The sequence below is a fragment of the Plecotus auritus genome (genome assembly GCF_963455305.1).
Source record: "Plecotus auritus genome assembly, chromosome: 4".
In the NCBI taxonomy this organism is placed as follows: Eukaryota; Metazoa; Chordata; class Mammalia; order Chiroptera; family Vespertilionidae; genus Plecotus; species Plecotus auritus.
In genome coordinates, this window is record NC_137775.1 from 162,351,734 (window position 1) to 162,370,433 (window position 18,700).

Here is an 18,700-nt window from a genome sequence, read left to right on the forward strand (position 1 = left end):
AGACCGTGACTTAGCTCACTATCTGATGCGTGATGTATATTTGCTGTGGGTCAACTGGAGTCTTTGAAACTAATCCTTTTTCTGGTGTGTGCCTTCATGAGAAGTGTGGAGTGTAAGAGGTAGAGAGAAGACCACATTCTGAACTCAGGAAAATGCCTATCACCAGCAAATGATTGATTTAAAGGGACAATTTTCAGTCCAAATGAATTCACTCAAGATGAATACCAACCTTAACTGAATTAAGTTGTGTTCTTTCCAATCCGCTGCTGTGAGTATGGTACACCGTCGTCTGGATTTTACAGCGCTCCAAGCTAAAATTGTAGGTCAAACTGTGACTTTTGGAGCCTCTGACACTGAATTTCTAACAGTTTTTTACTGAGATTTGAGTCTGCTAGTTTGTGTAGAGACCCCTGTTAATGATGAGTGAACCAAAATAATTGATTCGGAGGAACACCTGGATGACTGGGTGCTTCTCTAACCTTGTTTGAAATTCTAGCCTCTATTGAATGTGCTGGAAAAAAAAAGAAGATCAGGGATTTATTTTGGTCTTTGTGATGATTTTTTCTCCTTATCTGTTTTCAAGTACCAGGAGACATCCCTGCTTATGTAAATTTTATCACTTCAGTTTCTAAATGGAACAAGGAAGTGTGAAAAAATGCAGTCACAGAGAAACTAGATCCTTGATTCCTGTTAATATTGGAATGTCTGCTGTTTTCAGGCAGCACTGATGGGACAGCTGCCTACTGTGATTGGCTGTGGGCAGAGGTACCAAAGGTGTTTTCTTCTGAACCCATGATTTGAGAAAACCATTTTAACCTATGAGTTACTTTCTATGAGTTAGTAGAAAACCTTTACCAGATCCTTTACACAGACATTTGAAGGAAAAGGTGCTCTTGGGGGCTCTAAAATAAGGAGAGAAAACCAGTCCTTGCCCTTTGGAGGAGACAATCATCTTGTTGAGATTAAAATATCTCTTAAAGAATCATTACAACACCGGGTTTGCAAAATATTGGAGTGGAATAAATGCACAGTCACTGAGGTGAATTCTTAATACAGAATTGGTCTGTGTGTATGGGGTTTAATCAACAAGGGTTCTGAACAAAGGTAATTTTGAGAAGAGTCTTGAATAATATAGTCAATCTGTGGCTTGGTGTTAGTGTGTCCCATGCTGAGGGCACAAGCTATGAATGTGTGAAGGACAGTGGATGCTGATGGGGTGTGGAATGTCCAAGGGTCTCCGTGCCTGAAACAGCCATAGTCAGTGGCTTTTGTGCTTGGCCAAGTGCCCAAGTCCTTAAAATGATATATAGCGAATATAACTTTACAAACCATATTTTCAATCTGTTTAAGCATTAATTATTGACAATTAAATTTCTTTAATTTCAAACACTAATTTAGTGTGATTATGTTAACATATTTCTCCTTAAAGAAAACATGCACAGATATGATTATTGCAGGTTATTTTACTACACTATTATCCTAATTTAAAACACCAGCACTGTCGGTTTAATTAATTTCAATGTCATTTCTATATTTCTTTGTATACCTTTCTAGACTACAGATCTGCTTATTTAGATTCCTTCCAGGAGTTTCAGTAATAATATCTCTTGAATCTTCTTAATGTGGCATGATGTTTGCAAATCCACGAGTAAAACAATGCCTGCTCAGAATGCCCAGGGTTACAGGGTCTGAGGTGTGGACTGTTGTGGTCTTGGTTGCTTTTTCCAGAGTGATTCAGATCTGAGTCACTGGTTAGCGGTGAAGTTGAGTTTTCTTTCTAAGGGTTAAATTTCCCATAGTTATTAAAATTTAACCTATTTCCAAAGAAACACTTTCCACATTGGTTTCACATAAGTTTTCTTTGCAGTCTGGTGGTTACATATTCTTTGTAAAACATTGGCTAGATGACATCATATGTCCTTTAGCCTACTATTGTGCAGTATTGACCTGGTCTGTCATCTTTGGGACATCCTGTGTTGCTGATCTTTCTACACTTGTACTGCTTAGACTCTCTCTCCACAGGCTCTGATCAATCATTCTTATTCTCGGTAAAGTTCCTACTTTTTATCCTTGGCTTACTCACAGTTCCGTGAGTTAAAACCCAACCCTATCTTATTGGATTTAGCCTTCCTTTGCAATTGCCATTTGCCCTTTGTATTAACTTCTCTCTCTTGAAATCATAACAGGCTCTTGGTTTTTCAGTAACTCAAGTGGTTTCATTTAACTGTGACTTTATTTTCCTTTTGATGCTTAAATACATCGTAAGTTCAGCCAGTAAGAACCCCGATAGGCAGACTCCTTTGTCCTTCTAGCATTATCCCTGGCATTTTGGAAAGGATCCCAGTTTTCTGGTAACAGCTGGATATTCTGCCCTGTGAACTGGAATCAGGTCACCTTCCCAGGAGCCCTCCTTTTTCATAGTGGAGAATTGGAACATAGACCAAAATCTGGGCACTAGGAGTATAAGTGAAAGTTAGTAGTGTATCAAAAGGCTATACTATTTGGTGGTTGGAAAAAATCTGCCTTTTTGAGGTTATGGGTTCCCATTAATTTTTTCCAACTGGACATATCATGCTTCTGCTCTCAGGTTTCCTTATAGTATGAGGTTTTATCTGTCATCAAGACTTTCTGTGCCACTGACCATAACCATTTTGTTGTGGGAAGAAAGACAGAGTCTATTTGGGGGAGGGGAGAGGTTTGTTTACATTGCTGACAGGTTGATAGAAGGATTCAAAGGAAGATTGAGCACCAGGGAGTAGTGCCAATGCGTAATCTGGTTTCTAGAACCTTCTTTCATTGCCAGGACTCTAGTCTGCTCACTCTTCTCCTCATGTACCCAGCACAGGTCAATGATTTCATTCTATGAGCTGCCAGAAATGGCAGCTGTCTGGGGGAATGAGTACGATTCTTACTTTTTACCTTGCCTGTGTCCTTCTCTAGACTAAACCCTGCTCTTTCCTCTTTGGGGTCTTCAGGGTGAGTTGCCCCAGAAGCTCCTGAGGTCAGACACAAGGCCGCTTCCTCCTATTTTTCAGAAGGGCCTGGATTCTGCTTTCAGTTGTGCTGGTGGTTAACAGAGATGGCTAGGTCATGTTTAAGTTGTTTGTCTCAGAGATTGGAAACTTGAGACTTTTCCAGAATAGTCACTTTGCCCTGCATGGAAAACTCAAGTATAGATTACTTCCCTGGAGGAAGATGCATACCCGAAGCCGGTGCTGATACTGGTATTATTCACATACACCCCTGGCGAAGTGGAGACCAGCATCAACTATCTATAAACTTAGTTATGTGCAGAACTTGCTCATGGGCTTTGTCATGCTGATGGAGTTACACCAGGCAGAACACTCTCCATGTGTAGGTATTTACTGACACTGGTCACAGAATCATCACTTGTTTTCCCCTGGATCTGATACAGTGGATCAAATTCAGAAGGTGGTATCTGCAACATGTTCCTAAGAACATTCTGCTCAAATGGCAATGTGCTTCAAGCAGTTTCAGTAAAGTGAGTGTATTAGTTTTCCATTGCTGTGTAACACATTACCACAGACTAACCAGGGTATGCTCTCAGTTTCCGTAGGTTAGAAGTTCAGGCATGGCATCAGCTGGTTTCTCTGCCCTAGGTCTTATTGGGCTGAAATCAAGGTATTGGGTGTGGTTGTGGATCACACCTGGGGCTCAGGATTTTCTTACATGCTCACTAGTTGTTGGCAGAACTTATTTTCTTGTGGTTGTATTACCACAGTCTCAATTTTTCTGCTGGCTGTCAGCCAGTGACCACTCTCAGCGCTTGTAGGCTGCCCCACAGATTGTACCATGCAATGTTTGCTTTCTCACAAGCTAGCCTGATCACATCTCTCTTTTCTGTGACTAGCTGGAGAAAATTCACTGCTTTTGGAGGGTTTTCCTGATTGGATCAGGCCCACCCAGGATAATCTATTTGCTCTATCACATAACAATCCTGGTGACATTTGTCATTTATCCCCTGCTAATATTTTGTGCTGTGGCTGTGTTGGTGTACATGTGCTACAACTTTATATTTTATAGTAAATTTCCCCTCATGTACCTAGAAAAAATTCCCCCATACATTTTCCTATAAATATAGATAAAAAGGAGCATTCTATCTAGTAAAGCCTCTTTTACTAAGATAGTTCAAAGACATCAAATCATAAATAGAATGTAGAGTTGAACAGACTATACTGTATTTTTCTTGGCAAAATTAAGAGATATTTTTGTGGGATTTATGCTTCCTGGTGCTTCTTTTAAGGATTGAGTTGGAGTCCAGACATGGTCATCATTTCCCCATTATTTATGTATCAATTTAATCCCCATTTATATATTTTTATATTATCATTCTATACACAGCTATCATCTCATTTGTTTTATATAAACATCTGTAAATCTTCCTTTAAATTAAGTAAGAAACAATATTTTCTGGCTGAAATGTAGAGATTAACTTCATTCTGAAAGTGTAACAGGAAATTGAAAGATCCATGAATTGGTTCCTGTGCTTGGTTTTTTATCCTTTAATTTTTGCTTCTTTCAGCCATGTTTTGTAGTTTCTGTCTATAGATGTTGCACGTATTTTGTCAGATTTATCACAAAATATTTTATGTTGTTTGAAGCTGTTATAAATTGACTTTTAAATTTAAATTTCTGATTGTTGCTACTATGTAGAAATACAAATGATTTTTGCATGTTGATTTTGTATCTTGCAACCTTGACAAACTTACTTATTAATTCCAGTGGCCTCTTTTTTGGTAGATTTCTTTGGATTTTCTACATAGACTATAGTGGTTTTCTGTGAATAAAGTTGCTTTTATTTGTTCCTTTCCAATGTGAATGCTTTTTATTTCCTTTTCTTGCCTTGTGGCATTGTCTAGAACTTATACAATGTTGAATCAAAGTGATGAGAGTGGACATCCTTGATTTGTTCCTATAAAAAAATCTGATGATGTCCTTCTCATTTGACTTAATTAGAATCGAACTTGTGCATAATAGTTGAGACACACTCTTAGGACAGAGTTGATGCTGAATAACACAGAATTTGGTGTGTTTTTTTTTTCCCCTGTATATTTCATCGTGTTCTACATTTATGTCTATCTTACTGCACATACATCTGTATTTATCGATATCTATTCGTACACTTGGATACATTAATTCCCGTATGAAATCATCCTATATATATTACTCAGACTAAAACTGTAGTTTTACTTTAACAAAAATAGGTTTATCTGAATTATCTGCTGTTATCCTGCCTTGTAAAATAGGGATGCAGAAACTTCACAAGAAGAAAAAAACTTTAAAAGCAAATTCAGAGTTATCTTTTCTCTAGAGAGAATAATAAAGCTACCCAGCTTCACAGACAAGCTAGAGGCCATAAAGTTATTGAGTAAGAACAACAAAATCTCCAGAGTATAGGGAGAGTGAAAGAGTTAGAACATAAAGTAGGAAACAAGGAGCAAAAGTCAGAGAGACTAAAATAAGATGAGAGTGGGGGAGGCTGTTCAGAAAGAGGGGTTGGAGAAATTGGGAAGGGAATAGGGCTCTGGTGGAGTAATGTGAGCCAAATCTTGTAATGTGTTAGACAATGTTTTTCTTTTATAGTATTATTCCTTTTCACCCATTAGTTTTGGTATTTTAAAAAAGTTAATTTTTAATTTTTCAACATCTCTAACCATATTAAGGTTTTAATATACCCCATTCTAGTATGGAGATGAAGTCAGGATGGGGGCAGATTCAAACACACATATTCAAGCATAAAACTTTTGAAAAACATAATTATCTTTTTCTGTATCCTGTATTAGCTGCTTCCAGGATGACCCACGAGTTAATATAATGATCTGATTTAGCTCAGCTGTTGTTTTCTTTTTATTAAGGCAAGGCTATCCAACTGTTTTTTAAAAATATATATTTTTGTTGATTTCGGAGAGGAAGGGAGAGGAATAGAAACATCAGTGATGGGAGAGAATCATTGACTGGCTGCCTCCTGCACTCCCCCTACTGGGGATGAGCCCACAACCCTGCGCTCGGAATTGAACCTTGACCTCCTGGTTCATAGGTTGATGCTCAACCACTGAGCCACACCGGCTGGGCTATCCAACTCTTAGTGATTCATAAATAATCCCACTTCTAGTCAGAGTAAAACTGGGGACAGAGTTCAAGAACCACCTTGGGGCACTTGTAGACTAGGCCTTATGTTTCCTGTTTTAGGGGTCAGATTCTACTGTTAGCCTTGAGTATAAGCAGAGTGATTATGAGGAATTTTTCACATTGTGATTTAAGCTGGTGTAGCGTTAGAATGTGGCCTTTTTAGGTCTCTCCCAAAATTAAAAGTGGCATGCTTTTTGGAAAAACAAACCAGCATCGGTTTTTGTTTGTTTGTTTGTTTGTTTGTTTTTTAAGATTCTTACAGACACTTTAATTTTGTTCTACATCAATCAGTCATCCATATGGATAAAACTCTATTGTATGACAGCCATACCTGTCAATATAATGTACTAAAAAAATAAAATATATAGTCCATTTTACCAAATTATGTTTTTCTGCAAAAAGCCATGTTGCTGTGTTAAAATTAGTTGATTATTTATCTTTCTTCTAGACTGAAAAGAAAAATCTAAAAAATGTATTTTTCTTCTTTATTGAATTTATTGGGGTGACATTGGTTAATCAAATTATATCGTTTTCAGGTATATAGTTCTACAGTACATTATCTGTATATTGTATTGTGTGTTCACCATCCCAAGTCAATTCAGCATGTTTTTGATATTAAAGTCCCAGAGGAGAGTTATGGGTTTAATTTATTTTTTCTTTTCCCCCCAGATATGTGTCACAAAGATGTCTACACGGAACTGCCAGGGAATGGACTCAGTGATCAAACCCCTGGACACAATTCCTGAGGATAAGAAAGTCAGGGTTCAGAGGACACAGAGCACTTTTGACCCATTTGAGAAACCAACTAATCAAGTAAAGAGGGTGCACTCGGAGAACAATGCTTGCATTAACTTTAAGACCTCCTCCACCGGCAAAGAGTCTCCTAAAGTTAGGCGGCACTCCAGCCCCAGCTCGGTAAGTGCGGTCTTATCAGAGGGTTAACAGAAGGAGTAGCCCTCTTAGGAGAGTAGCACGCTATGCTGGAAGAGCGCAGGTGGCTTCGTCAGTGCATTTTGATGCACTCTCTCTCAGGGTTTAATGTCTTGGAAAAGAGAGAGTGTGTGCTCCAGCAAACTATACACAGACTCTTTATTCATAAGCACACAGCAAGCAAATGAGAAATGGTTCAACTTATTTTTGGAAAAATATTTTTTTCTAGTTGTTTTCAGTTAGAAGAATTTACAATTAAAAATTCTTTGGTATATCAAACCCTTGGAGAGGATATTGAACTTTCCTGTGTGGGCAATAAGTATAGTTTTGAATTTGGCAAGTCCACAAAGAATGTAATTTCAGAATAAATGTTAAAATTTATCCACTTGTCTCAGTCCAGTTTGTTTTCAGTGTAAAGATTTTAAAATTTAAGGGCTAGACATTGAATCTTTGTAACGAGAAATCTTTTTATTATAATAGAATTTTCTAAACTCAAACTATATCAAGTTTTGCCTTTTAACCTAAGAAGGAATAAAGATCTGAGGTGATTGCTGCTTTTTTAAAAAAATATTTTTATTGATTTCATAGAGGACGGGAGAGGGAGAGATAGAAACATCAACGATGAGAGAGAATCATTGATTGGCTGCCTCTTGCACACCCCCTACTGGGGATTGAGCCCACAACTCGCATGTGCCCTTGACTGGAATCGAACCTGGGACCCTTTGGTCTTCAGGCTGATGCTCAACCACTGAGCCACACCAGCCAGGGCTGATTGCTGCTTTTGACTGTAAAATTTTTCTACTGAAACTCATATTTCCAAGACTAGCCTGCATTAACATTGTAAAAAATCCTTATGATATTTTCAGTTAAGCAATTTTCAGGTTTAACTTACATTTAAGAACCTTTTGAATAGATGCTCTTAAGAGGTAAATGGAGGACACCAAAAGAATTTTGACTCTTCATCTTGCTGAGAAACACATGCTATTTCACAAATTTAAATATTAAATTCCATGAGCTGAAACAGAGCAAGAAATGTCAACTGCTAGAAGAGTATTGACACTTCCATTTCATTACACTGTATGTCACTGCACAAACTTTGTGTCACATTTTGTGTGATTGAAACTGAAATAAATGTTATTAATGCAACATTTGTGAGGAGAATTGATTATCTGCTTTTACCCAAACTAGCCCCATCATCTTGTCTGTGATTGCAAGGCAGCATCCATGTAGGTCACAGATATATATTACTGATTTCCAGGAGAGTGTCTTAATGTCTTTTAGGAGAAATGAAAGGAGTTATAAATGATTAAGCCTATTTTATGGAAAGAGAATTATATGTACTTTATATTTATCTTAATATTATTATATTAACCTATAATAGAAATGGCATTTTCAAATATTACAGTCAGGCATACTTACACTAAGAATTATTTACTATTTAATTGAAATTTAAATTTAACTAGTCCTGTTTTTTATCTGCAATACTAGTTATAATCTAATGCTGTGCTATTTCTTTTGTTGCTCAAATTGTTCCTGCCTTGGCCATTGGCAGCTCTGTGTCCTTTTGAGATGTCTTCAACCCTTTGTTTTTTGAGTACTTCCTTGCTTTCTGGTCCTATGGGATAGTCTTGGCTTATATTGGACTTTCCGAGCCCTAGACCTAGATCAGTTATTTCTCTAAAGAGCCCTGGTTCCACTTATTGGAAAATGGTATATAGAAACCAGGATGTGGGCCTGGCTGTGCTTGTTGCTATTGGGGGGTCATGTAGTTTTAAAGGTCAGAATAAACGGGTAATATACACATTGACTGGACAGCAGAATGACAGGTCGCTATGATGCACAATGACCACCAGGGGGCAGACGCTCAACGCAGAAGCTGCCCCCTGGTGGTCATTGCACTCCCACAGGGGGAGCGCCACTCAGCCAGAAGTCCTGAGCCGGGCACAGTGGCGGTGGCAGGAGCCTCTCCCGCCTCCATGGCAGTGCTGAGGGCTCCCAGACTGCGAGAGAGTGCAGGCTTGGCTGAGGGACCCCTTGAGTGCACAAATTTCGTGCACCAGGCCTCTAGTCATAGTATAAATGACAATGAGTTTCAATATTTATTTTTAATTTTTTAATAAGGAATTAATTAAAATCCTTATCAAAGAAAGTTGAAACTTGCCTGTTGCTCTCTGTATTTCTCTTTAAAGTTAGATTTTATTTTTATTAAAGTAACTAGAGGCCTGATGCATGAAATTCATGCAAGGGGCTCGGCCCTCACAGCCATGGTAGCTTGCTGTGGCACTTGCAGCCATAGCTTTGTCCAGAAGGACATTCGGAAGGATGTCCAGAAGGTCGTTTGGCTGTCCAGTCTAATTAGCATATTATGCTTTTATTACATCTTCCTAACAGTGTGTACATCTCTATGTATGTTCACATGCTGGTCATTCTCTATGTTAGGAGTCATGACTGAAATCAAGGTGACTTTAGTGAGCATCACATTTATCTATACCTCCTGATACTGTCCAGATAGTGGTACTTTAAAATTCAGGCAAAATGTAAAGAATGTGATTTTATATAAATTGGTTTATTTCAAGAGGTGTTTGACAGATTTTGTTGATTTGTTTCAGACATTTTATGAGTGCCTGCTTTTCCTGGGCCTAGTCCCTGGGTAGTGTTTAGTACTGTCATGACAGGACGGACTTTCCCTCCCCTTTTCCTGTCACCTCCTCCAGCCCAGCTGTGCTCTCCAATAGCTAGAATGTTGGGAGAACTGTAGGAGACTGCCTGCCGTCTTGCTGGCCCAATTTAGAAGGGATTTTATTGAGCTGTGCTGTCATCATCTGGTCTTAAAGAGAACATAGTTGCAGATATTCAAATTCAGGTTACTGTCCTCTATACTTTCCAAAAATTACTCAACATTTACATCCTTCTATTACCAAAACAAAAACAGACAAAAGCCCTTGTGATCGGCAGGCCAAATCTAGAGATGGGGAGGGAGGTGCAAACTGAAAAGGAGAGCTCGCCTTCAGTGCTCCGATGGCCATCCTTGGGGGTCTTATCATGGCACTGCCTTCTTCTTGTGGGGACTAGACAGTTCCCAGACAGAAATCAGGTTGTCACCACACATGGTGCTTGGCTCTATCCCTCTGTCCAGCATCGAGATCTACTTTGTAACCAAGTTACCCATCAAGTATGGATTACCTTAGTGTGACTGTGTTTATGGGGCTAGAAATGCAGGATGATAGACTCTGTTCTGGAGATCAAAGGCAGAAGAAAAATTAGCCAACATGGCGTTCACTTCAAATTCTGGTTGTTTAATGAGATCTCATAGTTCTGATGGAATCCTTCCCACTTTCTCCCCATACCTACTCTCACAATTATAGTATAACTAGAGGCCATGAAATTTGTGCATGGGGCGGGGGGGGGGGTGTCCCTCAGCCCAACCTGCACCCTCTCCAATCTGGGACCCCTCGAGGGATGTCCGACTGCCTGTTTAGGCCCGATCCCAATATCGGGCCTAAGCGGGCAGTCGGATATCCCTCTCACAATCCAGGACTGCTGGCTCCCAACTGCTCGCCTGCCTGCCTTCCTGATTGCCCCTAACCACTTCTGCCTGCCAGCCTGATCACCCCCTAACTGCCCTCCCCTGCAGGCCTGGTCACCCCTAACTGCCCTCCCCTGCAGGCCTAGTCACCCCTAACTGCCCTCCCCTGCAGGCCTGGGTCCCCACAACTGCTCTTCCCTGCAGGCCTGGTCGTCTCCAACTTCCCTCCTCTGCCGGCCTGGTCAACCCTAACTGCCCTCCCCTGCAGGCTTGATCACCACCAACTGCCCTCCCTTGCTGGCCTGATTGCTCACAACTGCCCTCCCTTGCAGGCCTGGTCCCTCCCAACTGCCCTCCCCTGCTGGCCATCTTGTGTGTTGGAGTGATGGTCAATTTGCATATTACTCTTTTATTAGATAGGATAGAGGCCTGGTGCAAAGATGGGGGCCGGCTGGTTTGCCCTGAAGGGTGTCCCGGATCAGGGTGGGGGTTCCCTTGGGGCGTGGGGTGGCCTGGGCGAGGGGCCTGTGGTGGTTTGCAGGCCGGCCACCCCGCCCCCCTCCCCCCCCCCCCCCCCCCCCCGCGACCCAATCGGAGGCCCTGGTATCTAGGATTTACTTATCTTCTACAATTGAAACTTTGTAGCCTTCAGCGGAGGCCAGGGCCAGCCAGGAACTTGGCTTCCTCCATCACTGGGGGCAACTCAAGCCTCCTGCTCTCTCCAGCTCCGTGGCTGCCACCATTGTTGTTGGGATTTATTTATCTTCTATAATTGAAACTTGGTAGCCTTGAGTGGAGGCCTGGGCCAGCCAGGGTGTGTGGAAAGCTTGGCTTCCTCCATTGCCAGGGAAACTCAAGCCTCCTGCTTGCTCCGTGGCTGCAGCCATCTTGGTTGGGTTAATTTGCATACTTGCTCCTGATTGGCTGGTGGGTGTGGCTTGTGGGTGTAATGTAGTGATGGTTAATTTGCGTATCACTCTTTTATTAGATAGGATGTAATAGTGTGGTTATTCTTACTTGTGGTTTTCCTCATCAACATTCTTAAGCAAGGGGTTATGTATAAAGGTTATAATTTATTTCAATGAATTCAGTATGAAACTATGGACATTCTTATAGTCATGCCACAGTATCATTACAGTGAACACAGAGGTATACTCATGCTGTGTATAAATATAAATACAGTTCAAAAACCCACCCCTGCTTTTAGGAATAGGGTTTCAGTAGATGACAGACTTAATCATAATTTAATATCTCTTCCTTTTGGAAGGGAGTTAGATCTCCATGTAGATTCCACCAGCGTAGTGGTGGTAAAGAAAATCTGTTTTTGATTCCGGTCAACTTGGTTTGAATTCTTGCTTTGCCATTAGCTGTAGGATATTAGATGAGCTACTTTATTTCTCCAGTCTTCAAATTCTTCATGTTCAAATGGGGATACTTAAGCTCTTGCAGGGATTAATAGGTAATTATTTAAAGTGATGAGCTCAAGCCTGGCACGTAGTAAACATTTGATATTAGCTAGTTTTTCTTGATTACACAAACCATGAACTAGAGCTAGCAAGGTCAGGGTCCAAACACCATTCAGCTGGAATATTATCTTCACTTCTTTATTATCCATGCCAATGTTCCCCTCCACTGGTCCAGACAATTGACAGTTCTCTGTGCCTTTATTCTGTTAAAAAAAGTATTAACATTATCTCATTAAATTCCATGTCTCTTTGCAGTGTTAGTATCCTTTAGAAATTCCTGATTAGCCCTTCTATTTCCAGTTCTCTAAAGTGCTATCTCAAGCCTGCACTCTAAGTAGGGAAGTGATAAGCAGGCAATAATTGCCCCATAAGGCTATTTCCCATCCATGCATGCACCTGACATCAAAGAGTCAAAGCTGATGGTTGGGGCATCTTTATTTAAATGTGATAATTTAATGAAGTTGCAAGGGAAAAAAAGGAAAAACAAAGGCTTGAACTTAATTATTAAATAAAAGAGGACCTCTCCTTCAGAATTCTTCTTAATTTTGCTCTTTTGATGGGAAGGTTTTTATTATTGGCCTCTTTAAAGACTTAGCACTTGGATTTTTTATTTATTGACATTGCCATTACAGACCAGATCATTTTTGCATAGGTAAAATAGGAGATTGACTTTGTAAGACTCTAACTCTTAGAGCTCAGACTATCTCATAGACATGGCCTATTCCATAGGCCATTCTTTTGTAGACTAGGACAACTTTCGAACAGGCGTTATATGTAGCAATTCATGCTGTGGAGCTAGCATGATTGATCTGTAAGTTACAGTGTATTTCTATAATATCTACATGTCGGTTTCACAGGCAAATAACATTGATTGTATGACCATCAGAGGTGGGGAAATATTAATTTTCTGCCATCACAGTGTTCATAGAATATATTTTAACCGTGGCAGTTAATGCATCCAAATCCATTTAATTAGATAAATAGACTACTTTGTGCCATTAGCATTTTCTCTTACTTGATTTGTTTTTGTAGATGAATGGGGTATGTTTTAAAAAACATTCCCCTTGTTTTTCTAATGGCCTCAATTCAATTTTTTTCAAGTCATAAGTGTAGTGTTATCTGTGTCTCAAAATGATTACATCAACTCTATGATATAAGGCAGTTTATGAAGAGTGAATAATTTTTAGAAAATTATTTGTGTCTTCCTGGCAGATAAAATATTCAATTACACATTTTGTGTGACTGTGTCTTGCACTTGCTCTAAAGATGCATTAGCAGTTTATTTCCTAATATGGGCAAAGAGGAGATTTCCTGCTGCTGCTTTTTTACTTCAACTTAGATCAGATTTATTCTTAAAGGAGCACAAAAGCAAACATACAGGCTTTTCAATCTGATTTTAAATAATTTAGAGTGGAACTGGGAGCACAATATTTTCCCCATTGAAGGTCATTTTATACTGAAATTTAATGTAGGTTTAAAAATTTCTGTTTAAAACTTGGGCCCAGGAGGGTGATGGTAAAGTGTGACATTCGCAAGCTGTTTCCTGGTGATGAAAAATGCATGAGAACATAATCCACACAGGACTAGTCAGGTAATTTTGAATGTAATTTTCCGTTAAGTTTTACTTGATTCAACTCAATACATGGTTTATACTTTACAAGTTTCTTGAAGAAAAGAATAGGTGGTCCATCGTCTTTATTAATCCCTTTCTACTATGTATGTTGTTCCTTTTCTAGCTGTGGTTTAATGTCTAACTCATATTACTTTAAAGCTTCTTTTCCCATGCACAAGTATACATGTATTTACATTTTAATTCATGTATTGATTTGGCTGCATCCCATGGGTCTTAAAATGTCATGTCCTCACTGCCACATATTTATGAGTTTTCCATTTTGATTTTCCTTTTAACCTACATGGCTAAACTATTTAGTTTCCCTTTTATTCTTTATTTCTAATTTATTGCATTGTGTTCAGAAAAAGTAACTGAATGTTTTTGTGATTTCGAATATTGAGATTTTCTTTGTGGCTAATCTGTGCTCATCTTTTGTGGGTATAAATGTGTTCTTGAAAAAAATATTAATATGTGTATTAGATTGAAATGTTAATTCTAATATGCAAGCCCACATATCCCTTACTTATTATTTGTCTGCTTGCTTTGTTGATGTTTGAATGATGTATGTCTCCCATTATCGTGGGTTTGTTAATTTCTCATTTTATTGCTATTAGCAGTTGTTTCATACATTTCATTTTTTTGTTAATCCTCACTAGAGGATTACCTCCCCCCCGCCCCCCCAATTGCTTTTCAGAGAAAGTGGAAAGGAAGGAGGGAGAGGGAGAGGGGGAGGGGGAAGGGAAGAGGGAGGGGGGATGGGGAGAGGGAGGGGGAGGAGAGGGGGAGGAGAGATGTGAGAAAGACACATTGATTGGTTGCCAATATGCCCTGACCAGGGAGTAGGGAGCAAACTAGCAACCCAGGTATGTGCCCTTGATCGGGAATCAAACCCGTGACCCTTCGGTTCGTTGGCCAGCACTCTAACCACCGAGAAACACCGGCCAGGGCTGTTTTCTTCATTTCAAAGCTACATTATTTGGCTCAAAGTAGTTTATGATGATTAAATTTCTTGGTGGATTTTAATGTTGATTTTAATGAGATACAATAATTTAATCCATTTGTTTTGCATAGGCTGTCTTCCATCAATATTGCTATAGTACATGATTTTGCAAAAATATTTATTTTTGCTATGTTTAGACTTGACTTACTCTTATTTTATGATTTTTCACTTAACATTCTTTCCTATTGAGTACCCGCCTCCTCTAGCCTCTTACTTTTAACCCCTTCCCTCTGTTTCCTTGTAATTGTTTCTTTTATTCCCTTCCCCCCAAAATTTATATGGAATTTGTATATCTTATTTATATTGCTCTGGGGATTAACTTTTAAGAGTTTAGAAACATCTAAAACTCAAACAGTTGTAGTTAATTAGTATCAGCAGTCAATCCAGTGAATCTCAACATGCTTTATTTCTCCTATCCTACTGTTTCTTGCCTTCCTGCAATTCCCCCATCACTCCAGCTTCATCTTATATTGAGATAGCATGGTATTTTATAACTAGATTTTTTTATTAAAATTTTTTATGTTGACATTATTGCAGTTGTTCCCTAGAATAGGTGCCCCCCCCCCCCCCCCCGTTCACCCCTTTCTCCCACTTCATCCCTTTCCTTGGCTTTCACCAAACTATTGTCTGTGTCCATGGGGTATGCATATATGTTCTTTAGCTAATCCCTTCACCTCCTTTATTCAATTACGCCCCTTTCCTCCTCCCCTTGGGCACCGGCCAGTCTGTTTCATTTTATCTAGACTTTTTTTGAAGGGGGTAATATTGCAGCTTTTCCATCCCATTTGAGGAACTATCTTGAGTATAATATTTGTGATTCATTATCATTTCTCTTTTCATTTTGAAAATATTGCTGAATTGTCTTTCTTCAGCCAGTGTTGTCTATAAAAATATTGTGCTTGTTGGGTAATTTTTCTGTTTAGATGCAACCTATCCCCAAAGTTATCTGGGAAAATTCTACTCAAACATTGAATTTAGCATGTTTTCACCTATGTCCATTCTTTTATTCATTGCCTATTAAATGTTTTATTTCATTAATTAGATATTTAATCTCTAATCTCTTTGAAGATGCTGTCATTTTTATTCAAAGTTTTTTTTATTTTTGCAATGTCAACTCTTTTACCAGGGTTTTAGTTGAACTGCTCATTAAATTTTATGCTTCTGTTATTGATATTCCTGAAATGATTTGTGATTTTTGGCTGTATACTCATTGTTGTGTGTGAGAATTGCTGTCAGCATATCTGTTTTCTGTAAATTGTCGCTTGTAATTGTATGAGAGAGGCAGGCATTATGGCTTGGGGATGTGGGCATGTCATGTTTTCTCTAAGTATTTATTGGCTACTTCCATCCCCTCTAGCCTGGGTACCACATTCTCAGCTGTCTCCCCTGTGCACATGTCTCTGCAGTTTGCTTGGGAGGACACTTCGTGCTCAGCTGTGTTGAGTAGTTTCATATTTACCTAGAGACTCTTGCTTCTTTTATTTGTAATGGTCTTACATGTTGGATCTTTAAGTTCCCACAATATTTTCTCCAAAGTCTTGATCCTGATTACTTCTGTCTTTCAGAATTCCTCAAATTTTCGCTTAGATATTGCTATTCTTTTTTGTTTTATTCCCCATTCCTGTTTCTGGTTTATTATTTTTGAAACATATCTTTTCAGTCACTCATGTAATTTTAGATGGCAAGGTTGTAAGAGGCATATGCTCAACTTGCCACAGAATCCTTATAAATGGTAGGAGTCATATTCATTGTCAGGATGCTGTGTTGTTTCAGAAGTGTTCCGAAGCATATGCTCAAGAATAGTGTTCTGTAAACTTTTTGCAAGAAGTTATTTCTCTAAGCTTCTACAGTTGGTTACTTACAAAGTACCACAATCATTAACAACGTTTTACCAATTATATATGTACTTATAGCTATGATCAGAGAATCCCTTTAAGCTGTTTTTAATTCTCATATAATTATCATTTGCTAATATGTTTTGGTATTGCCCTTTTTTATAGTGCCATAAAAATAACAGGCAATTTGCTTCTATGGAGGACAGTGCTCTCTGGTGAGGTTGGGGTAGGAGTTAAGCACAGAAGTGATGAGATCTCTCTCTCAGCACGTTTAAGCTCATGATGGGGTAAACCATTTCTTATGGAAGAGCTATTTTGTTGCAGCTAAACCTTAAGGATTGGTTTCTGTAGATATAAGAGAGTTCCTTTTGTATTAATTAGTGAACCTGAAGGATGCATCTGATTATCTGTTTGCATTGTCCCTGATGGGTATTGCAGGAATACCTTTATATGACTGAATTTTGTACAGTCATGATTTACAACAGGGTTCAGATAGTAACTCTTTCAGCTTTGTTGGCCTTATGATCTTGGTTGTAACTACAACTCTGTTGTAGCTTGAAAGTCATAGCACAATATATAAATGAGTGGATGACTGTATTCCAATAAAATTTATGGACACTAAAATTTGATTTTTAATATTCACATGCTATAACATTTTCTTTTTCTTTAGATCCTCCCCGGTTAAAAAATGTAAAAACCTTTCTAAGCTTATGGGATATTTGAAAACATGTGGTGGGTGGGATTTGCCAGCCCCTAATTTAGAAGATTATATAATGACATGGAAAATAGTCATAATAGTGGAAGAAAGGCAGGTTACAAGATAGTGTAATCCCATTTATGTAAAAAAGCAATCTACAGTATGCAGATAGCATTGGAAGAAGAGATATAAAAATCTTGCCCTAGCTGGTTTGGCTCAGCAGATAAGAGTGTCGGACTGCGGACTGAAGGGTAATGGGTTAGGTTCCAGTTAAGGGCAGTTAAAAAAATAAGAAATCTTAATGGTGATTTTCTCTGGGTGGTTAGATTATAGGTTAATCTAAACTTCTGTACAGTTCATTTGTATATTTGGAGTTTTATACCCTGAATATCTATGTTGTTTTTTTAAATAAGCATTGCTTTTAAAAATAAGCATCAGAAAAACGTTATTTAAAAAGTGACAGAGGATCTGTATATTTTTAGCAGAACTGGGTTATTTATTGTTAATTAGTTTGATACAATCTGGTTTGTTTTCCCTCTGCTCCATTTTCAGCCTACAAGTCCCAAATTTGGAAAAGCTGACTCATACGAAAAACTGGAAAAACTAGGGGAAGGATCTTATGCTACAGTATACAAAGGGAAAAGCAAGTAAGTGCATTAGTTTCTGAATATTTCACATGTAAAATCTACCTGCTCTCTTAATACTAAGTCACAGTGTAGTTAAATAATTTTCACTTAATAGATAATAAATTCTCCCCGCAGGTTTCTTTTCCTGTTCTTTTAACAAGTGTAAAAGTCAGTAGAATTGGATTTTCCCTGCTAGCAGTTTTGCAGACTTGTCCAATTTATCTTTCCTGTCCTCCCCCTCCCCCCATCTTTGTTTTCTTTTTCCCTCATTGGAGTTGGAACCCTCGGATGAGAATTCATTTCCAGGTGAATCATACAATTAATTTCTCATGGAGGTTTAGCATTTGCTTAAGAGTAAGAGTACTGGTTGGACAAAGCCAAATGTATTGGCCATTCCTGACATCTTTTAAAATGAGCTTTTACCCCATCTTTCAGAAATTACTTAAAAATACTGCATACTCTTTCTCTCCCCGCCCCCCCACCGTCTTCTTTGACATTAAGCCATATAGATTTTCACCAAGAGAAACCACTCTTCCCCCATTTGTCCTCTTCCCCCATGCTATGCTGGGGTTAGGGCACAGATTTGGATCCTCAATAAGATCACCCCTACATGTCTCTGATGTGGTTAGGAGCACAGAGTTACTGTATTTGGAGGCCTGTGGCTCATAGAAAACTATTTCTGAAATAACTGCAGGAGACACAAGCCTTGTTTTATCTTAATCACATTACTAAATGATGTTGAAAAATAATTTTCTAAATTATTCCTGTTTTTGTCTCTTTTTAAAGTCATTATAAAAATTAGGAATTTTTTTTTTAAATTAGGAAAATTTAAGCTAAGTAATTAAAAGGATATAAAAG

General features: G+C 38.7%; 1 protein-coding gene across 4 annotated transcripts in view; it reads left to right on the plus strand.

Moving 5' to 3' along the window:
- The window catches only part of CDK14 (cyclin dependent kinase 14), a 553,499-nt gene that overhangs the window by 134,795 nt on the left and 400,004 nt on the right, over positions 1-18,700 (plus strand). For all 4 annotated transcript variants that reach the window (XM_080663151.1, XM_080663154.1, XM_080663152.1 and 1 more), the window contains 2 exons: positions 6,820-7,065; positions 17,769-17,863. In XM_080663151.1, the coding sequence (XP_080519277.1) occupies positions 6,820-7,065; positions 17,769-17,863 (341 nt within the window). The remainder of the gene's footprint in view (positions 1-6,819; positions 7,066-17,768; positions 17,864-18,700) is intronic.